At 39.3% G+C, this 23,689-nt stretch overlaps 1 protein-coding gene across 14 annotated transcripts; it reads right to left on the reverse strand.

The window, feature by feature from the left end:
- Positions 1-944: 944 nt before the first annotated feature.
- ZBTB38 (zinc finger and BTB domain containing 38) lies at positions 945-22,989 on the reverse strand. Of its 14 annotated transcripts, none has more exons than XM_048954953.1 (5): positions 22,493-22,989; positions 17,073-17,178; positions 10,116-11,726; positions 7,559-7,741; positions 945-6,548 (listed from the first exon to the last, which is right to left on the reverse strand). In XM_048954953.1, exon 5 carries the CDS (start codon positions 6,546-6,548, stop codon positions 2,967-2,969), a length of 3,582 nt encoding a protein of 1,193 aa, XP_048810910.1. In that variant the 5' UTR covers positions 7,559-7,741; positions 10,116-11,726; positions 17,073-17,178; positions 22,493-22,989; the 3' UTR covers positions 945-2,966. The 14 variants fall into 14 exon arrangements, with proteins under 14 accessions (XP_048810910.1, XP_048810909.1, XP_048810917.1 ...); XM_048954952.1 differs by lacking the exon at positions 22,493-22,989 and adding an exon at positions 21,577-22,113; XM_048954960.1 differs by lacking the exons at positions 17,073-17,178; positions 22,493-22,989 and having other exon boundaries at positions 10,116-11,493; positions 11,596-12,919.
- Between the last annotated feature and the right edge of the window lie 700 nt (positions 22,990-23,689).

A 23,689-nucleotide genomic window follows, 5' to 3' on the forward strand; every position in this document is an offset into this window, starting at 1 on the left:
CTGATTTTCTTTGTATAAGTATACATCTCTACTGAGGACTATCCCAATGTGCTCTGAATAATTTAGCTTAAGTTTAACTTTAAATGCTGAACTTAAGTTTTTCTAGCTGAAGGGGGAAGTACTTTGAGTACAGAGTTTTCTGTTTTGTTCATATCTTCATATTCTCTGATGCAATTAAGAAACCATGCACATTGGCAGCATTCCCAAGTGCTTGGAAGTGCATTGCGTAAAATACACGATCTATACCACAAGGATACCATCGGAATTTAATTTTAAGTAAGATCTTTAAAGTTTTGGGTCATCATGAAAACAGGTTTAAGATGTTGCAAAGCATTAAACAGTTTACCTGTCTTCGACTCCTTTAAGGTACCGAACAGGAGATTCTGTTCACCTCAGCACAGTGTTCCCCATCACTGCACGATGCCAGCAGATGCTGTCACTTCCCTTGAGCTCTGGCGTGTTTCAATTCACTGTTCTGACTTTAACAGAGGGAGTGTTTGGTAACTCTGTTGCTTAATCTTATAATGAAACATTGGGTAGAAGATACATATCTCTTGTCTGTAGAGATTAAGTATTAATTTAAAAAATGGAGACTTACAGAAAAATAGGAAGAGGTTATTTTAATCAAGCAAAAACAGTTATAATAACTCTCTCTAAAAATAAAATTAGACTCTTTATCAATCCTTAACATCTGCATTTAATATTTTCTTCTAAACAAAAATACAGATGCAGCAAATTACAGTCTTTGACAACGTACAGTATTTACTTTCTCTTACACTTATTTTAATTCTAATTTGGTCATTAATACTTAACTCATTACTTCAATGTGTTACTTGTAGTAAAAGTGCCACAATTGAACTATAAACATGACATTGCCATCTTAAAACTCCTTTGCTATAAACTGTAGATAATATACAGAGTTACAAAGTCATTGTGTTTTTATCAAAATATACAAACCCCCCCCCCCAAACCTAACACAAGCTATCAATATTTTTCTTATGAACTATACAGTTATATAAAATATCTGTAAAATTATCTTTATATGTATAAATATTCTACCTTATTTGCTTTGGTCTATAATTATCATCATACAAGTCCACTTAGAAAATATCTTCGTGTACTTTCTTTGAAACATCATCATACTTTCCTGTGTTTATCCTACTATTATCCTAATTGAAAATGGAACCAAAACTGCTGTGAAACCAAACATTTCTCAAAGGGTTCACAGCGTTCGTCGATGACAGGATAAATAAGTGGACTACATTATTACTTCAATCTATACTGTACTATAATTTCAATTGTAGTTTTATCATACCCAAGCTATAATTTCCTTTAGAATATTTTGGAAAACCAAGTAAACAAATTGTGTACCATATTTGCACATAGAATTGAGGTTCACTGACCATTGTCCAGACCTAAAACATTTTTAACACTTTGTAACAATGAACATACATAACAAATTGGAAGTGCAGATAGAGTACAACAGAGCCCTGTGATATAATATGCAACTGGTAGACATTTAACCTCTTCAACTTTTTAAACCTCTTCATTTTGGTTAAAATTAACACTATTTTGTGAAAATGTGATTAACTGTACTGTTAATTTCAGTGATGTCTTCTTTCAGAAGCTTACCCTCCTGATTCCTGGTGAATGCAAACTGTGCAGCCAGAAGGCTCACCGTGACATTTTGGTGTGGCAGAAGGGAAGCAGAAAGGCCAACGTGGCTTCTCCCAGTAACCTGATGCTGGCACTTCTCTGCTCTGGGCCTACTGTGCTTGGACAAGGGACACTGAGATGAAGCTTGCCTGGGGTGAGATGCTGAGACACACAAAGTACTGATATTGCATTTAAGGCACAGGGATGACAAGGAACCCCACAGATTGGCCCTATCCCTGTTATATATGGAAACTGCCCCAGGGATATACCTGGAAGCAAGAATCTGATTTACCTCTTCCTCCCAAAAATCAAAGCATTTTCTGTGAGCTGCACTGTCATTTGTTGTCCAGGCATTACACCAGGATGTGGAAAAAGACTCTTATCTCCTCTCCTTCTGCTGAGAAGAATGATATTTCTAAAAGACAGGAGTTTCAGACTCACAAGGAGGTGGATGCTTTATAGAGTTCTTCAAACTATACTACTTCATGAGAACAACTTTCTTTCAACAGATGACCTGAATAACTTTACAGTTCAATCATTTGGAACTTCTGCCGTTTGGAAGACTGGCTACTATGATTTGCACTGAATCTTTATTAAATGTTTCAGAGATGCCTCTAATCTGGCATACTTTCTGCACAAGCATTCAGAGACTTAATGCATATTATGGTAACTACAAAACTGAAAACAGAAAGGAAAAAAGGTTTATACTTCTGTGTATGTTTTGTAAATGTTGAGTTACAGAAAAGCACTCCAAAACTCAACTGTACTTCAGCATACCCAAACTGATGAAACATTGCCCATCTTCACTGTAGAATACACTAAACCACGATTTGTTTATAAACACATTAATTTTTGTTTAAAAAAAAAAAAAAAAGCGACATGATTTCTGCAGCAAAAATTCCTTCTATAGTATATAATTTGAACTTATATATTCATTTTGTCCAGAATGATTCTGACTGAAAAACAGCACTGTAGAACAGTTCAGTGGCTAGTTTCTTCTAGCTTTAAGTAGAAGCAGTTTTGTTGGTCTTTTTTTTTCTTCTTCTTCTTCTTCTTCCTCTCTACACATATGCTAGAAGTCTATTCTGGCAAAACTATTTGGGGTCTTTCAAACTAAGTTTGTATTATTGCAAATACTAGTTTTTCTTTTCAGCGTTATTTTTCTTTCCTTTGCATATATTGACATGTGTTTAAATGAAGACATTTAATCTTCGTAAATTACCTCTGCGGAGAATTTTCCCCATTCAATGAACCTACATTTTCTCCAATATATAGTTTTGTATTTTTCTTCTCTTTTGCACAACTGTCACTCAGAGTGTAACTTCTGGAGTTACATTTTGTATGGTTTTCCCTTCGCTTCTTTCTGAGCCAAGGAAATGTTGATTTTCCAACAGCTGAGCACTTTCGTTGCAGAACTGTTCTTTTCTATCTGGTGGACCCGTACTTTTGAATAGATGTTTCTTCTGGTGCATTCCCAGAGCAGCTGCCGTCTTGCAAATTTTGGGGCACTGAAAGCACGCGTATCCTTTTCCATTATGCTCACGTATGTGCCTTTGCTCATGGTTCCTTTTGGTGGAAAGATACAGGAAACTCTGTAAGCAGAACTGACAGTGGTAGCGTTTTTCTCCAGTATGAATTCTTTCATGTATTTTGAGTGTTTCATTTAAAGTGAATGCCTTATTACAGTACTGGCAGACAAAGTCTTTGACACCCAGGTGAATACGTTCATGTTTCTGTAAATTTCCAGGAACTGAAAAACATTTACCACAGGTTTTGCAGGTGAAGGGCTTTTCCCCTGTGTGACACCTCATGTGCATTTTTAAGGTGGATGGACTTTGAAATTGTTTTTGGCATAATTCACAAATGTAAGGCTTTGGAGTAGATACATGCCAATGTACATGTTCTTGAGTTTCTGTAGTGGAGTTCTGATCTCCTTCACAGAGCTCACAATGAAGACTGGGCATTTCTGTGTTCTCTTCTTGACTAATTGCCTTGTCTTCAGGAGCACTCCTGAGTGCATACTCTCGACTGCACGGACTGTGACTTTCCATAATGGTGTTCCTGTTTCCGTGCTTTTTCCTCCATTTGGTCTTCTTCATTTTTCTTAGCTGTTTAGATTTCTTTTTCGGTTTGTAATTGTAGTATGGTCTCCAGGGTTTATCACTGGAATCCTGATCACTTACATCATCACACATTTCTGTCAGCTCCAGGCATTCTGAGCTATAGAGCCTAGATGGGCTTTTCTCTTTTACCTCTGTTTCTGATTCCTCATTTAGATTGTCCTGTTTGGACTCGTGTTTAGATTTTCTTCCCCTTTTACAAAACAGCTTAGATCCTAATATATGCCTTTTTACAATAGCCTCATTACCGATTTTTACTGTTATCTGACAAAGAGGAGCAACGTTACTGTCAGTAGATGTTCCAGGTAAGGCAGGCTTTGCAATATAAGTCTCAGTTTTACTCGACTCTTCAGCAGTATTAGTGGTTTTGCTAGATGAACCTCCAGTTCCTTGGACGTGCTGCGTATCCTCAGCTGCTTCTGCTCTGTTGCACAGCAGTGCTTTCTTTTTCTCCTTAATAGGTTTTGATTTTGTAATACATTTTCCATAATTATCCGACCCATACTTACAATCATCACTTACAGGCTGACTAGGTACAGTATTAGAAGAATCTGTTTTACTGTTTTCTACAGAAGTGATTGTTTTACTGTGCATTATTACTGATGAAACTCTGCTACTGTGCATTATAACAGAGGGTGCAGAACTGCTGTAACTGATTACAGAGGTTGAATTTTCGTTCACATTAGTTAAAGACACAACTGAGGAATCATACTCATGAGAACCAGAGTCTTTTGTAGCAGTGGGAACTCTTTTGTCAGCTGTGAAGAAGTCTCTTTGCAGGTCAGAATTTAAGATACCTACTCCCCAAGAGGAAGAGTTCTGAGGATTTGTGGAAGATGCCGTATCATTACATGAAGAAGTGTCCAAGACAAGAGTTCTGTTGTTTGATAATATATTACTTTGAAAATTCAGCGGTGGTAGCTCAGAACTAAGAGAGCTCTGAAGGAAGCAGTTACTAGAAGCAGTTTCATTAACTTGGCTACTTGTTTGAACATTTTCATACGTAGAATTTCGGTAGGACTTATAAGGTAGTCGCCTGCACTTCATGGGCAGAAGGCGGTAAAGTTTGTATGGGTACACACTTGGTTTTAAGCCTCCATTGGCTGTCTTCTTACTTACTGAGAGACGATGGTCAATTGCATGGAAAGACTTCTGATGATTTTTTAGTATATAATAAGTCATGAAAGTCTCTAGGCAGAAAATGCACTGATACCGCCTTTCTCCAGTGTGCCAGATCTCATGTCTTGTGCGATACTCAGCTAATGCAAATACTTTGTTGCAGTAGTGGCACGGGTATGTTCTTCTCCATGAATGAACGTTTGCATGTCTTCGAAGGCTCGACAACGTTACATAACTACGTTTGCAAACTATGCAAGTATATAATATCTGCCCATCAACAACTTTAACCAAGTGATCCGTTTCTGGTAAAGCACAGTTTGCATTAGAATAATCAGTTATGCTGTTTTCAGACAATAGAGGCTCTGTGTTTGCATATGAACTCTCATTCCTTCCATCCGTAGCAGTATAATTATCTGAAAAATTTTGTTCATTCCCACTGTGAACAGATAAGCTACTTGATCTCATGCAGACTTGTTCATGACTTTCCAGTATATTTAGATTTGCAAATTGTTTGCTGCAGTATTTGCATATGAAAGTTTCCTGATGCTCTGAATGGAGTTGAAGATGAGTACTGAGTAACGCCCTGTCACTGAACGATTTTGCACAGCAGTTACAGCTGTAAGCAGGTGGAACAACAGTTGTCACAGACCCAGAGATATTAGCAGATGCGTTTTCTTCTTCTCTGGACAAATGGAGATCTCCTGCTTTATTCTGAGGTTTTGGAATGGAAATAATCCTCTGATCATTAACGGTTTCAGGCTGGGCTTCTGCATTGGCTACCGTAGAAGCTGGTGCTTTTGCTATAGCCAAACTGGTACCCTGGGGCTTGAAGGCCGCTTTTGGAGTAGTACTACATGCTTGTTTTACTGGCTGAATGAGTGGCGTAGCTCGGACATTTTCATAGTGGTCTTCAGCTGCACTGTACGAAGAGCTGCTTTCCTGTTCAAAGTGAGGCGTTCCTTGAAAAGTATCCCCCCCTGAAGAAACAGCGTAGGAGTGCTCTGCCAACGTACTGGCTGGCTCTGCATCTTTGCAAGTGTTGCTTCTGTCAAGGCTGACGTTGGGGGTTTGTATTGTCTCAGATACTTTTTTAAAGTTTGCCCTCAAATCAAGTGGAGAAAACAAACTATTTTCAGTTTCAAAAATTGAGAATGCATTTGTAATTCGTGGTCCATTTGTCACAGCGGAGTCTTCGTGTCTCTTTTCATGTTTTTCCTCTTTGACAGTCCCTTTCTCACTTACACAGTATGCATAAGGGCAGGGGGAGCTTGAAAAGTTAACATCTGTAAGATCTTCAAGAAATGATATTCCCAGTTTTTTCCCTGCAGCTGCAAGGTCTGTTACAGTCTCCTGTCTCTTAACAACCACTGTGGAACTGTAGATGTAGTTCAGTATTTCTGTAAAGACTTCAGCTTTGAGATCATCTAATTCCAGTACATGACCTGAAATACAGATAGTACGACTCCAAAATATGTTTTTAAAGTAAAGACTTGAAGCTGCTAGCACATTACTGTGGGCTTTAAATTTGGTGTCTTCCACAATTATGGTGACATCACATAAAATACCCCTAATGCGCTGTTCATTTAAAATGGAAAGTACAGTGTCACTATGGAAGTCGTCCTTGAGATCCTTTGAATGGGACATGACTGTCATCTACAAGGAAAAAGAAAAAGGATTTGTTTAAATAACATATCAAATTTATAGTTCTGTATTTCTCTTACAGTTGTTTTTTTTTTTTCTTTTAAACATACCAACTTTTGTCATAGCATTTCATGTTGAAGTTACTTAGATTCACAAGTGCCAGCGATATCGAAGGTAAACTGGCTTCTCAGAACATCAGGATGATTATTTACATAGGGTGATCTCCAGGTAGAAATCATTTTCTCCCAGCTGACTGACTCTACAGTCTTAGATGCATCATCACATCCACCAGCTGCACATTCCCCATTTTATTCCAGCTGTGCTACTGCTTCAACAGATACCTATGCACAGATCAAGGATGCAGGGACACCTGTAGCTCCTCAGCAAGAGGCAGGTGATCTTCCCTGCACTGCATGGCCTAGCTCCCACCCAGTGCCTTTCACTGGCAACCACAGCTGCCAGCTTTCTGCCACCTTTCATTTGTGCCAGTGGCTCTATCTGCCCAGATTCGCTCTAAATGACTCACTGAACCCTTGAGGAAACTCCCCCAGCACGTGGTTGAGCTATTTGGCAGTGCTTATGGGGAAGGTTGACTTGCCGTGATCCTGTGGATACAACTGCTTTGTTTTCTGAGGCTGTTAGTCATAGAATGACTTTAAAACACAACTGCATTTGATCATCTTATTAAGATGGTATTTAAAACAGGGATTTGAGATCCTATGAAATAAAGTTCCAGTTGCAGGGTAAGTTTTCATAAACAACTAACAATGACTGAGAATACTCTGGCTCTCTCACTCAAGATATTCAGAAGTAATCCTTTGTTGAAAACAAGGTTCATGTGAGGGTGATATATTCTCGCTCTAGCTGGTCTAGTTGCATTTTGGATAGTTCATCAGAAATCCATCGTGTATTTCACTGCAAATCAAATTGTGTAAAAAAACAAAAACCATGTACAACACAATGTAGTTCTACAAGATACAATTTTGTACATCTAAGATGGAGCTCTGAAGTAACATTTGTACCTTACAACATAGCCGGTGTTTCCAGCAGGGAGGTACTGCCCATGTGAACAGCCAAAACTCCTACGACAGTTCAACAGTTGAGAATTTTCAATGCACAGACTTCAGAAAAATCAAATTCCAAATTCTCAAAAACACCACTTATATATATGCCACAGAGAGCAAGAAATCACTCCATCGCTGTAACTGAGAAAGGTAGACTGGTATTATTTTGATTATCTGGCCACTCACCCTAGCTGTAAATGCAAATGCACTGTTTTGTTCCTTTTAATTACTAAATCATGGTTTATCATGTTTGTTCTTTACACTTATTTGACCTAGGAAATATTTATTCAGCTGGCGTGATCACAGAAAGCTCGTGGGAACTGAGTATAGCTATTTCCTTTCTGAAACCCCCTAAGTAATTGTAGATAGTTTCTAGCATATGAAGTCTATGACAGAAAGAATACTACAATAATACTTCTTTTCAAGCCAGCAGCCACTATTGCATAATTGATTCTTTTTTCTCATTGACAACGTTAGAGATTACATCTAACTTGCTCATGTGATACAGTACTAGAAACCAACTGTCAGACATCAAAAACATTTCACAACAGGAGCTACTGATAGAGTTATTTCCTGAGCGTACGAAATAAACGATGCAGCTCTACCTCCTGGTGAATTATCCTGTAGGATCTTGCCGTTTGTGTATAGGAAGCAGCTGGTTTTAGCTCAAAGACACATCATCTCATACAGTTTGCTAAATATATCAGACTTTTTTTTTTTTTTTTTTTTTTTTTACTACAAGGCATGTTTCTGCATGGCCTACTAAAAACACTAGGGTAACACATTGTACAAGTTTTACTATACAACTAGATATTCCAAAATGTATCCTCCTAAAAAGAGAAGTATTTTCATTTTCTACTTGCATGTTCACAGATTGACAGCTTTTGTTGTCTCTGAATCATGGATATAAAGGCATGCTCAGTGAAACACCAGATTCCTTTTGTAAAGACAGCAGAAACCATCACTTGCTTTGTGGACAGGTAATTTTTTTTGCTGTGAGCTAAACTATCTGGTACCTATGTCACTGTAAAGTTATACAGGAAACTCTGGAGCAATTACAGTTTTAGAGCCTGTGGGTTTTGATTCTATCTCCAAATAAGCAATTCCCAAACAGTCCATTTATTCATGCATGTAATGATTCTCTACTTCCTTTTACCTGTCTTGCTTCTTCCATTTGTCAAAATCGCTGTAAAATCAGAATGCCCTACCCAGCACACACACAAATGGAATATTTTAGGAATACTTTACATTCCATTTGAAGTTACTATGGCAGAAACAGGAAAAGCATTTCAATTTCTGAGGAAGTGCTACTGTGATCAAGAAATACAGAATTCATTGGGAAAGACTGATCTCTGTGTCTCTTGGTCACTGGGTTTACTGAAAGATATCATTACCTTTTCTGACATCAAGAGAATACTGTCACAGGACAGTTGTATGAAGAGACTAAAAGTTAACAGACAGTTCAGAGATGGGTGCACCCAAATAAAAATGTGGCTAGCTATGCCTCATAGACGATACAGCAAACTGCAAGGACCACATCAGCCAGCTCCTTACGGGCACTGCAGAGAGAAGAAGCTACTGATGATTTTTATATCAATATTATTTTGAAGTGAACAAAGAGATCACAAGAAATCTTTCAGGCCTATAAACACCAACTATAACAATTAGAAAATTTTTAGTACCAAAGTTGCAATCCAGGAATATTTTTTTTCTATTCTTGATAAACTTTTGAAATCTATTGTCAGGAAAGTGCACTCTGTGACACGTGGAGACAGACTCTGTTACTCCCCTTCAGACCCCAAACTTGACAGACCAGCTGGCCGCATTAACAGAACAACAGAGCCAGTTGCCTGTACCTAGGGAAAATAAAAAACAGAAAGCTGCCCTACAATCCATTATATCATCAGTTTTTGAATTTATCTGGTTTTTAATCCCAAACATGGGATTCTGAAGATGTTACTGCCTTCTGGTATTCATCCTATGGAAACACACCATACTAGTGTTACATTCAGCTCCATTCTATGCTACTAACATACTTTGAGGGCAACCTTGGTTTTGTTTCCAGCCTGTTCTCCCAAGCAATGATGACCATTCATCAGCATCCAACTGTATTACAGAGACAGTTTTGCTCTACAGCGGAAACAGGGTTAGGCATCAAGACCGAGCAAACAGAACAAAAAGCAAACAAAAACAAGTGGCCCTGCAGTTCTACGATCCTGATCCCCGCTTATACAGCAATATTAATTCAGTACTTGATGTCGAACCATTGCTTTCACGGCTGTTTTTGTTTCCCTGGGCCCTCTGGGCAGACAGCACACAGCCACCCACTCCGGGCTCCCCTTGCTCTCCCAACAGCCTCAAGCATGCACTGAAATCTTAATGATTATCTTAATTATCCTTAATAGCTTGCAATGGTTTGCAGCTTAGTGCTGCATCTGAATGGTGACCCATGATTTCTATAAGCACGTCGAAAACGCTCCTATTTCAGTCTCCTGATTCTTGCACCCTGGCCTACCCTGTCATACTTCCTCCTTCTATACGTTGCAGCCTCGCAAGTGCTCCAGACTGCAGATGAGTTTTTCTGCCTGCTTCTTCCCTCAGCCTCGTTATTCGGACAGCAGGAGGGGAGCACCTTCGGGTACAGCACCGTGAGCACGAGCAGGTTTCCACAGCCACCGGAACCGCTCCGAAGGCCTTCTAACTCTTCGTCGTTATTACATCCCTAACGCATTCCCTCAACTCCCAGTCCAGACGTGTTGTGACAGCTTCTCCTCGGAGCGAAAACAGCCTTAAAGCTTCACGAGCGCCCAGAGAAGCCTTGCGCTTCTCCTGCAGTTATGGCCGTCACCGTAAGAGCCGAGGGGGAACCCCGTCCCCGCGGCAGGACGGCCGCCCGCGCCCGGCCCGGAACGAGCAGCCGGCGCCGCTCTGCCCGCGGGGCTCCGCGCTGCCCACACGGTGGAGCTGGCCGCGCGCAGGAGAAGCCCCGGGCCCTCTTCTGGTTAAAGCGGCCGCGAGCAAAAGGCTGCGGCGGCTGCAGCTCAGGGCTCGGCCCGCCGGTCCCTACCAGGTACACGCGATACCAGCTCGCGACGGGGCAGCTTCACGTCAGTACACTTGTCTGTCTTGAAACAGCCTCCTGAAACATCAAACGCTCGGCAGCCCGTCAGCTGCAGACAGCTCGAAGACGCTTCCTGTTTACGGGCAATAGCCGCACTCGGACTAGATCGCATCTCGAGCTAAAGCAGCGACGCGCGTTAACTCAGAGCATGGTTTCTCATAGCACCGACAGAAACGATTAAGCGCTAACGTCACGGCGGAATGCAGAACAACTCACTGTTTTGAGCTACATGGCGATTAGAACCACGCCTGCGGGGTCTTCCAGGGCGGGGGGCGGGCGGCGGCGGCGCGGAGCGGTGGCGGCGCGACCCGCCGCTGCGGACTGACAGGTGCCGGCTCTAGCGGCGCGCGGCCTGCAGCGCGGGACCCGCCGGCGCGAGGCGGGAGGGCGCCGCCGCCATTTTGCTGCGCTAATCCCGGTAATCGGATTTGCCCGCGGCTTGTGAAATACGGGATGGCTTCGGCGCGGCGGCTGCCCTGCGCTGCTGGCTGCCGCGTTGCGTCTCGTGTTTGTTCTGCTGCAAATGCTCCGCGTTTCGTTAACGCTTCTATCTGTGACATTTAACGTGTCAGGCTATTTATGTACAACTACTGTGAATTGAGGATGATTCCCTAATGTCCGGCCCTTTGCTCCGTTGCCATCAGTGCGGTTTTGTCCACATCGCTTCCTGTTCCTTTATACCTCACGAAGGATTGCTTTACTCTCCTTCAAAGCCTTTCTCGCGTGAAGAAAGGTGTGAGGAGAGAAGCGGCTCAGCGCTGAACTTCTGCAACTGCAAGAAGGAAGAATGGAGATACTTCCTTGAAATGATCATGCCTGCAATAAGTTCTCTTTGGATCCTTAAGTGAATTTGCAATTGCCTTCTCTTCCTTACCTGACAACAGAAATAAACAGGGTTTCATGAAGACACTTCTTTCGAGCAGCTGTCTGATCCTCTGTGCGTATTGCTTACGTTATTTATCACCTCAGTGCTGTCAGTGCTTCAGAAGCACTAACAATGTTTGCCTAAATAAAGAGAGAATTAGTTGGACTTGATGTAGCCAGGCACTCCCATAGATTCGGTACAGCCTTCCCACAGGTGTTCTGTCTCTGCCCCTTCCCCACGTCCTTGGAATCACAAAGCTGAGGGAAAAGCTGGGCCTTGAGTCAGGAGCAGAACGCCTGGAACGTGATGGAGCAGACTGTCATACTCACATCCAGGTTACTTTTAATGGGATCTTGGACTTCATGTATCGCTTATGCAGTGTTCCTCAGTATTGTTTTAGGCATGTATGTAAATGTCAGTATGTACTAATGAGGATGTATGAAAGAAGCGCCACAGAAGTATTTGTGACGAATATTTAGTCAGTACAAGTACAATAATGTGGATTAAATTAAACCTGTTATAAACCCATAAAAGAAATAAAGAACTATGCATTACTGAGCAGTGATAAACACGACTATCTCTTTAGATTATGTGAAACAAATTTAAGGAAGATTAGGTTTTCAATTCCCACTACATCTTAATTAATATTGCTTTTTTTCTATTGTTTTGAAAATCAAAGACGTAAGTAACTCATACAGCAGATACCCCCAATTTAAAGACATTAACTTATTTGTACTTGGCTGTTCAATGTCCTGGCATTTTAATATCTATGGATAATGTAACAGTTGAAGAAAATTGGGTTTTTAATTGTTATCTTTGTGTGTTTTCTTAGGGCAACTCTAGCTAATCCACTGTAAAAAGAATCACTTTTTCTCTGACCAGTACTGTAATCCAAGGTGCTAATTTCCTTATGTAGATTTGAGCTACTTGAATTTGCAATCCCATCAGCTCCTTACAGATCTGCTCTTTCAGAGTAAGAAATTCTTTACAAGGCCAACTTGGCAACACCCCGGATTTTACCTTCTCATTGTAATGCTTCATTATAAAACCACTTGTACACAAAGAAAATTGATTACTTGTTACATGGTATTACTGCAAGGGGTAAAGAAAATTGTAAGCAAACTTCTTTAAAACGAATTAAACAGTCCCAAGGTTTCTGAAGTGGTTATCTATGTATGCTTTGCTCGAGTCTGACAATCTCACTTCTGCAAATCATGGCACATGGTATTTTTTCCTTAGGAGTAAGGAAAAAGCTTAGGCTGCCTAGTGAAAAGAGGAAGTGTTCCAATATTCTTCTCTGGTCAGTATTGCTCAGCTTTCCTTATTAATGGTAGCAACAGCAACATGTGTAGCATTACCAGATCTAGTGAATTACTCTTAAGTGACAAGTCCTTTTCAATGCCTTGAGCAGACCAGACTATCCAGGAGAAAGATCTTTGGATGGACTGCCTTCTCTGCACTCACAGCTGAGGTCAGAGCAACCAGCCATGCTGCTGAGATCAAAAACAAAGCTCTTCACGCCTCGGGCTCACCAGCCCAAAGTGGTTCCACTCCCCTTTCTGTCAGATAAGAAAGGAAAGGCATTGCTTTGCATAATGTTCATTCTCTCCTAGACCAGTGAGTGAAGGGAGAAGCAGGGGAAGGAGCACAGTTACTGAGACCAGTGGCAGCTGCCAGCTTCTCCAAATCTGGCTGGAACAGGAAAGCCGGGCAGAAATCATTTGATTCTCGAGATAGTGAGCTGTGCATGTTTCAGATATATCTCTAAGGTATACTGGCTTTTGACAATCCATCTTAGGCATGGCTTATTCTATGTCTCATTAACTCTAAACAAACACATACAAGCAATTTTTGAACATATAAATTTAAGATTGTCTCTCCACCAGAATAAATAAGAAAATGAAGCAACTGGAATACCAAATACATCCAAATTATTCTTTAGCAAAAAATAGAAAAGCTTACGTCATATGGCTACTAACAATCAGCTGACCTTACATCTTGCTGTCTCTGAACATTCTCAACATTATTTCCATTTAAGTCTTCATTTTTTTTCTCTGCTGCTGACAAGCCACTTTCTGCCCTCCCACACTCCTGGGACACAGCAGAGTCCCCAGCTAGCACAGATCGACTGCAGTCCTGAGACTATTGTTTACAGATAGCATTTTCTATTTTTCTGTGTTTACTGTTGTCAACAAAATTATCAAATTAAACCTGTAATTTCATTTTGGACAATTATTATGTTGTATTCTGTTGCTCATTCGGTTATCTGAAGGATGAAAGTAATCCAACTATTATTTCATTTTTCCAGTTTTCAGAGGAAACATCCTTTAAGTATCTAAATCTAAGTACCTAAATTGACAAGAGCAGCAGGCCAATTGTATGCTCAGGAGCCACTATTATTCTCAGTCAGGTGTGCTGGGGACCAGGCAGATACAGCACTTTTTGCTCTTTCCTACAGCTGACATAGCAAATCTTGCTAGACTGAAAGCAAAATCCTTTTCCCTGCTAATTCCTGATTTAGTGGCCTGCTGGATGGCTGGACAGCCAATTTTAAAAGTTAGAACTGGTCTTCAAGCTGTTAAATGGCCACCGCTTGCTACCAATATTCCTTAAAAATGTTTTATTTATGTATTTATTTTACTTTTATACTGCTAAAATTTAGCATAGCAAAAGCAATGCATAAGTGATAGCTATTACTCTGAATCACCACTTAAATGTGGCAATTAATTTTGGCAGTTTCTATGGCACATACAATAACTTTGTCTGTGTGCTCTTAAATGTTCCTAGACTCCATTCTGTACTAACCCAAGCCCTCCTCCTCTTCTTCTGTTCTGCTGTATGTTTCCAACCTAAAAGCTGTTGCAGGGCTTCTGTGCAGGCAATGGAGAACTGTAGCAGTAAGCGGGCAGCAGCTGGCAGCAGGAAGAAAACCTTGATGTCTATAGGTCTGGTCTGTGTTGCATGCTCAGCCTCTCACATCAGTTACCCCAAGTAACACTCATTGCCTGACAGTAAGCTTAGATCAGATGGGGCACAATAAGAAAAACAACAAAAAAACAACCACAAAAACCTGTCAACTTGCATCTCCCGAGCAGTCTCATGACTCCTGAACATTGCTATGTTAAGTGTGAAACCACCTTTCTTATTTCATACTCAAAAAAAAAAAAAAAAAAAAAAGTCAAAGGGAAATCTTTTAATGGATTTGAAGAGGGCTTTAATTAAACTACTGGTCATACAAACAACTTCTCCGTTGACCAGAGTGACTGAATTTAAGCTCAGAACTTGCAGACTCCCATTTTTACTATCTATGCTTGGCATTTTAGACTGACTTCTGCAAGATGCATCATGTTGTGGTAGCATAGTTAACCCAAAGGACTGTACACGCTTTTCATTTTAAATACAAATTAATACCTTGAGAATAAAGGCCAAAAATAATGTGTATAAACTTGCTGAAGAGAGTAAACTGATCTTAAGTACATGAATCTTAAAAATGCAAATATATAAAGCAACATAAAACAAAATAGCACATTGTAAACAATTGCACAGAAAGTACTGCCTAAATGCTACATCTTAGTCTTATCCTGGAAGTCCATGAACAACTGGCATTCTGTCTGATAGAGATTTTTCCCTTTTTCCTCCTCCTTTCTGTCACTGACTGTTGGAAGACGACACTTGGTGATACCTTTTGCGTGGGTATGTTAGAATGAGAGAGCCGCAAGCAACACCAGGCTCTCTATTTTTTTTTTTGAGCGGCTTTAGTTTGTCACGGCGTTGAACAGAATGACCACACTTGCATCTGTGTGCTGGTGCAGGATTCAAATTTACAATGGCTGCACATTTATGAAAGATAACGGAAATCTTAATTTCCATATTTTGTTGCCATGAAGAAGGTCTGTAAGCATTCACAGTCTTGGAGAAAGGTTTCAACTTGCAGACCAAGCTCAGTGTGTCAACTGCAAGTGCAATTTAATCTCAAAATCACAAAGAAATTTCCGCAGAAAACACAAGGTCTGGGGGTTAAAACCTTTGAGTATTAGGAATACACATTGGGCCCTGCACGGAAATCTTTTTATATGGTGATTTTGAAAATGCATGCATTATTATTAGCGCATGATATGTAAATGCACCGGGCTGCTTAGTAAGCATTCAGTGGCACACATCTGCAGCTTTGCTAACGTACCTTTCATTCGTATGTGGTTGCCAAGGAAACAGGTTACGGCCCAGTATTGTACCTAAAATATACTGAGCAAGTAGTCTGTAGCAGTTTACTTAAAATAGGTCCAACTTCGATTTTGAAGCGTATTGCTTCTTTAAGTCCAGGTCATCTAATTTAAATGTTTGGTTGATTCATTTAAACTACCACTGCCATCTTATAGTCTCTAAAAGTCTGTTACCATTTTCTATGTCTTACAACACTGTCTATTAAAAGTAATCTACAGAAGACATTTTGATACGTTACAGGAATTCCAGAGATTTTTGCTGTTGTTGTTGGTTTTTAAATTTGGTTCCTTATTCTGCATGTTGCCTGGTAGCCTTAATTACTACGTCTATTTTGAAATATCACAGGGTGGTCTTTGAGGTCCCTTCCAACCAAGCCAACCTGTTATCCAACAAACTGTTTCCCAGTGAATTTTGAGTGAAAAGTGCCACAGAAATCAACAAAAATTGCCGTAATGTAAATGATACTCTGTGATTGTATGCAAAAGACCACATTCAAAATTAATGAATTAATCAGTTTCCCTGATTATTTCACTTAATGCATACATACCTCAAATCTAAAGCGTAACTACCAGACTTAACTTAACCAAGGTGATGATTATTGTACATTCACAGTAAAAAGAAAGTAAACTTCCAGTATTTCCAGTAGATCTCATGTAAAATGTAAAACTCTTGTTTTGAAATATTTTTATCACAGTACTGCACTTGAATTTGTAAAGAGCTGTTCACAACTCACTATTAGTAGCTTTTTTGCTACCCCTGATTACAGTCATGTATTAAGGTAGAGATTAGCAGTTTTTAGTTGAATTATACACAACAACTGTATTAGAAATTGGTATCAGTGTAATGAGAGTTCCTCTACCTTTTCCATATGGCACAGATCGATAATGAACAGTAGTGACTGGGATCCATTGCCAGATTTAACGTTATGGCAAGCTCAGGAGGTTTGCTTGCCTGCCAGTACGTTTGGAGGCTTTAAGAATCTGTAACAGCCTGTTTCAAACATTTATTCTGTTTGATTTAATTCTCCAACCTCTATAGCAACAGAAGCCCAGCAGGAGCTGAACAAATACAACAAAACTGCTACATGAGTGATGTACCATAGTGTGCCATAGCGAGAGCAGTCTTGTAAGTGATTCTTGGAAAGGTAGCTCTATAACCAAAGTCATGTAATTATGTGGTTTCAGAGAGTTACATATTTCAGTTGTATTTCTCTGTGTGTTTTAAAGAGATTTAGCTTGCCATGTTCACCCCATAAACTTACCCACCTAAAATCAGGCTGTTCCTCAGTAAAGTCTTTTAGAAGTGGTATCGACAGGTTTGTTCGGCAAGATCATCTCAGTAATTTTGTGAACTCTGTGGCTGTCAGTCAGCCTGCAAAGTGGAAAATCCAAATTTAATGACTAAATTAGTAGACAAGTACTGGTTTCCAGATATATTGTGTAATTCATCTACGTTTTTCTTTGCTGTGGGACTATAAACCTACGTCTGGGAGGACTGTAACGTACCAGCAATAAAGCAGTACTGTTAACCAAAGGATTATGAATGAGGCTTCTGCCTGCATTATTTCATTATGCTTTAACCTGCATAGTGTAAACTGGACACTGTATTTCAAAATATACCCTAAAAAGAAATCTAAGAATCATTTCAAGTTTAAAACCAATTATTTTATTGGAACCACTGAAAAAATTAGACTAAAGCCAAGCCTAGCTCTACTGCCCTTCCCCCATCTCAACTATTTACAAATTTTTCCCAACAGTTCTACCTGGTAACATATCAAATAATGAAGGCTACACAACTTTCTAAGTCAGTCTATTCCCGAGTTTCACAAGGTAAAGTCAGTGGAAAAGCAGTGTTTCTAGGATTAGCTATCACAGCTTGCCAATTTAGAAAACAAATTGTGGTGCGGGAAGAAAAAACTGTCATTACCAGTCAACTCCCTTGACTCCACCGAAATTGCCAAAACCAATTACAATTTATTCTTTATCTTGAAAGCCTCCATGCATTTTTTGCAGTCTTTCAGAAGGCCTTTTGTTTCTCCTCTTTCCCTTCTGCCACTTTTTTTTTACTTTTTTTTTTTCCTCTCTTGTCACAGCTATTATCACAAGACTTTTCTGGACAGCTCTTGCTCTCTGGAATATGCTTTCTATAACTTCCTGCTTAAATGACTAATCGTTGTGAAACATCCAGATTTTATGTTACTGTACATCAAACACAAATAATGTTTTCATGTAGAAGTTTAAAATTATTTAGAACATGGCTGCGTTCCAAATATACTAAGCAAAATCAAATTGTTCCACACAGCAACTGAAAAACCTTTCAGATAAGGCACTATGACTGAGCTGACGGACATTTTTATTGCAGGAAGTAGACACAGATGCATCTTCATCTGCAAACATGTTATCCTGCTTTCGTAAATAACATACAGGAACTACAAGATCCATTACTTTGGCTTTAAAATGCAAAAATATGAGCTTTATACTTTAGCATTTACGTACTTTAGTATGTTTTTTAGTGTATTTTGATTTCAGTAAATATTTTAAAGCTCATGGATGCCTGTAACAAAGGCCAGAATGAAGGAGACTAACGTTAAGTCCCTATTATCTGAAACACCAATAAAGTCATCAGCACATCTATATACACAGATGACTGTTAAATGTTGTGCTGAATGGGAAACTTCAACACTGCACTGGAGGAATCCAGCGGTAAAGGGACTTCACCAAAGCTGAAGTATTTCCAAATTTGATAACAAATAGTTTACATAATAAAGGCCCTTTTAAAACATAATGCAACAATTCCCCTGATAGAATACAACAGAGGCACTAGATGCCCCCAGAGGGTTGTTACCTGTTCTTTACTACCACAGCCCTGCATAATAGTCTGACAAATATTATCTCAACACATAGTTCCACACTGTGAGACCTGCATTTTCAAATCAAAATGAAGTTTAGAGCCAGAAGTAACCTTAATCAGAAAGGCTAGTAAAAAGCAAGCAAGATAACGTCTAATTGAATGATTTTTCATTTCATTTTCTCTCAAGTTTTGTGTAGATTTTCCATTAGGCAGAAATGGACTTTGCATGGATAAAGCATAACTATTAAAAGGCTTCCGGGATAAAACGGTACAAAACCCCCATGCTCTCCCACAACAATAACATCTGAGAAGCTGTGCTAGAGGTGTGAAAAACCGCACCTGTTTCTATCTGCCCTGGTTGCCCCTTTAGCCAAAGCGAATAAAATGGATGGCATTTACACAACGTTTTGTATTGTGGCTCTGGCTGCAATGTTCTGACACTGCATTAGATGGATTTAACTACCAAGCAAACCATGTAAAAGAGTCAAAATGAAAACAGCTTGCTAATTACTAGAATCCTCCTTAATAAATAATTCAGTTTCTTTAGCTAGAGATTACTGCTCATAGGCTGCCAGTGAGTTTTTCCAGAATCATGAAAACACTTGAGTCCAGTCATATTAATTACGAGAGGACTTGCACCCCCTAACGAAAGAGTAAATTTGCAAATAGATTTGGAACAAGCGTGGTGAAGCGTGCTCATGTACAGAGCTATGCGTTCTTTAAACGCTTGGACTGGATATATTTGAACACAAAGACAGAATAAAAACAGTTTAACTCAAAGCACCCTGTCTTCCCTAAAGATAAATATCAATGGCAATAAATAGATTGCTTCTGCATAGCATTAGCTCAGCAACTTCCTTTAAAAATAACCACACAAAATATAAACAAGGAAATGCAGTTTTGGGACCTACGTGTAATGGCGCACTCCGTGTCATGTTTCAGACTAAAAAAAAATCAATGGAAGCAAACTACTGGAGGTAAATAAATAAATAAGTAAGAAATTAAAGCCAACTTTAATACATCACTGGGGAAATGCTGTTTATTACGTTTTCAGTTCCGTTTTTTTGGGTGGAACTGGAAAATATTGCACTGCATCAAACTTGTCTCATAATTATTAATCAAATGGGTTTTATTATCATTATTAAGCACTGCCAAGATAGATGGCAACAATCATATTCCTGAACAGTTTTACTCTGCATCTTTATAATGTACTGAAGTGGTATATTTGGAAATAAATGAGGATTTGTTTGATAGTACTGAAACTGTCAAGGCTATTATTAATATAACTGGCTGTGCTTCTAAATACCTCCTTTGTATTAATTTGCAGTGCTGGGTCCTCATCTGAAGCAAAATACTCTTAGTCATTTTAAAGTCAAGGACATGAAAGGAAAATGGCTACCCTGCTGCAAAAGTCTCGTTGCAGCAGTGAGAATTTCTCAAGTCACATACAAAGGGGATTCACAAGGAGATGCACTACATTATAAGTACAGTAGAGACACTTAGTAGCATCTGTTATTGTGGTACACGTAAGAATTGACTTCACTGATACTGTTAAAATATCGGCTAAAAATAGAATAAGGAATTATAATACTTAATTTTTGCAAAATCTGTGAGGTCTGCAAATCACCATAGACTACAAGTGAGCTTATTTTATAAAATCTTGCTTACAATCCTACACAAGTTCTTTTCCAGTATGGATAAACAGATCTTCAGTGCACCATCAGAATGTGTCCACTATTTAAAGTCAGATTTATTAGCATTCCCATGGCTGAATTCAGCAAAGGGGGAAGGAGGTTTAAACATACTTCTGATTCCCTACATTTCTCTGCTAATAAATGTTTCGGTGATACTTTTATATTTGTAATAATGAAACTATCACTTCATTTACACACAGTGCAAACTTTGACCTACATGCAAGACATTAAAAAAGGAAACTAGGGTACGTTTCTGGAAACAACCAGTGCAAAACAGGAATAAAATAGCTTTTTCTTGTGCACAGCTTCATAAACACGGCATCGTTTAATAAATGATGGCCGCGTGGAAACACAAAACAAGATCAGATTCCCTCTTTGGACTGCAAACAAACCTAACTGTGAAATTTCCATTTGCATTGTGGTATTGTTATTAAAGACTATAACTTCATTTTACATCTCCACTATCACATCTTTTAGAAGGATTTGGTTGCCAAGGAAACTGGTTCTGGCCCAGTATTAATCTGAAACAAACATATTACAAAAGTTGGTGTAAGTAGTACAATACTCAGAATTCTTTTTATCCTTAATGCTCAACATCAGGTTTTGCACCTAAGGTTGTTCAGCTTTTCTTTCGTAACCTTTCTTTCTGTGAAGTAAAACACACTTCAGTGAACTGATACACAGTGTGAGCTGACAGGGCCATCTATATCAATCTCTCTATATGAAGTCCTTCTACCTTAAAATAAAAAGGAATACTGAAGGTTCATGTTTGTAGCCAACACTGAAAAAATGAGCATGCAGCATATTAATCTTTATTTAATATTTCGCACAAAGCGCAGAAAACCGCTCACAGCAATTGGAATGTTTTTCATTTTTCTTATCTCCCTCCATTTTTACTTTTGCATTTTGCTCAGTAATGGTTACAGTCAGCTCTACAATGGGATTGAATCAATAGGGTTTTCAAAAATTCTTTTGTTGCAGAAGCGTTGCCACGCCCTTAGTACATATGATTATTTTAACAGGCATGATTGCTCCACTTTCACAATAGAATTTTTCCAAAGCAGATAAAAACAATTGCCATGCCAGTATTTGAAACCAACAGTTTGACACAGTTGTTTTCATTAACAATTTTTTTTTTTTAATCTGAAAGCTGCATTCCAAAGCCAATTTCATGTTCTTGCAACACTGACGAAGAAATCAGTAAAACATGCAAATCTCAACCTACCTGCGTGTATCACTTAGTGCAGTGCCAGCAGGGCAGTGCACCCAGCCATTTTTATGAAAAGCGATGGAGAGAAATTCTATTCTTGGTCTTCTTGATAATTTTTTTTAGAAGCAGTTGTCAAAAACCAGATGGGAAGCAGCTTGAATAGACCGTGATCAGGAGAACTGAGTTTATCAATAGGGAAAGCAGGAGTGGGGAAAAAAAAAAATGTCCTCATCCAAGGTTTTCCAAAACTGCAACGCAAGGTTGTTGTTTTTTTTTCTCCTCCTCAGAGTGTTCAGAGCTTGAAGCTGACCACTGCAAAGGCCACTTGTCACATTTACTGAAAATCAGCCTATTGATATCACAGCTGAAAATATAAACTCGACAACCAAAGCCCATTGCACAACGTGGACTGCGTAAGAGTTAAAAATAGATTCGACGTGCCTCCTACCTGCATAATAAATATGTAAGTTTCAAGTGCTTTAATTCGATATTCACATTAATTAACAATACAATATACATTATTTAAACTACAGTAAACGCAAGAAGAAAAAGGGTGACACCATCTGGAAGCACGGTTTGCTTTTTTTTTTCTTGCTTTTTTTTTTCCCCCTTTCCAAGGGCTAATAACGTAGTTTGAATGTGATGACAAGCTAACAGCTCACCACATTGCAAAAGAAAAAGAATTCTTAAGGTGATGCTCAAATATCTAAGCCTGTAATGAAGCACAAGCCAGTTTTCACTACTGCATGATATGGCACACAGACCATTTAACATACTCACATTTGAGATACTAGGCACGGTATAATGAATTCAATACACAGCATGCACACAGCACAAGCAACGTTAATCCTGCCTGCCATTTTAGGCTCGCAGGAGTAAGATACATACTGCAGCACAGCTCTGGTAAGGGAGGAGGCAAGGGACAGCTCACCTTAAATGCAGTATCTGATTAATGTTGTAAGTGACATTGCGTATCAGCTACAGAGTCTTGGTTCAACTGGGTGGGAGGGAACAAAGAAAATTGTCATCAACTGGTGATGCAAGATGAGCTCCAGTCACTAACACTGTTAGCAAACTCCAAATTCTACAATGATACAGTAGTAGGCATTTCAAACTCTTATCAAAATCTGCCTGTGCAGTGGCTGAGTCCGCCTGCCGAAGAAAATCTTCTTGCTTATTGGAGAAAGGCTGGATTGACTATGGTGGCGTCCTGTCGATGCAGAAAGATGTCGTATCGCACATACTAAATCCTGGATGCTGTGCTTTCCTAATTTTTTAGTTTTAGAATTAAAAAATAAAAAGACTGTGATATAAAAATATCGTAACTAAAGATGCAGTGCTCACGAAAATAAAACATTCTTTTTCTTTCCTTTCTGCTTTTTCTCTTTTGCAGTCCATCAAAATCCTGAGCAGTATTGACAAACCACACAAGCACAGGGTCTGCCTGCAAGATCAGCTGTCTGTGTCTACGCTACACCCTGTTAACCACAAGCAGTGTGAGAGCTAAAAATATCTGCAATGCAGAAACGGTAGGTGCTGTGGTGTACGGTTCTGATCAATTATAAAAATATTTTTCTCCCCTCAGATATAACAAAAAAAGGAAAATTGGTGCTAATTTCCTTCAGATGTTATCCGTCAGACCAAAAAAAAAAAAAAAAAAAGCATAAGTATACTGACCTAGATAGCACTAAGAAGACTTAAGCAGCATACAAGCACCCTCGCTGTCAAAGCAAGGAAAACGAAACAATGATTGTCTAATCACACTGAAAGCAGCAACTCACTACCACAGTCCAAATTCCAAAATGCTCCATACAGTGTACGCACATCTCATGTTATTGGGAGATGCAAAGCTCCTTTGTTTTTTTCCTCAGAGGCTTTTCTTAGCTACGGTTGCACAATGACATTCTGACATCATGGAGGTCAGTACAGCTACTAGAGTGCTTCATTGTCTTTAGGAAAAAAATAATTTTGAGATATTAAACTACAGCTGCAAAAATAAAAATAATTTTTAAATCATGTCTCATTTTTAGCATCTTTTCGTTACCTTCTGAGATTAATACCACATGCACGTTGTTCTGCTGCATACGTTTAATAGGTATCGTCTTCTGCAGAGATTGTAATTCTGGGA

The sequence above is a fragment of the Lagopus muta genome, chromosome 9 (genome assembly GCF_023343835.1).
Source record: "Lagopus muta isolate bLagMut1 chromosome 9, bLagMut1 primary, whole genome shotgun sequence".
NCBI classification, from domain to species: Eukaryota; Metazoa; Chordata; class Aves; order Galliformes; family Phasianidae; genus Lagopus; species Lagopus muta.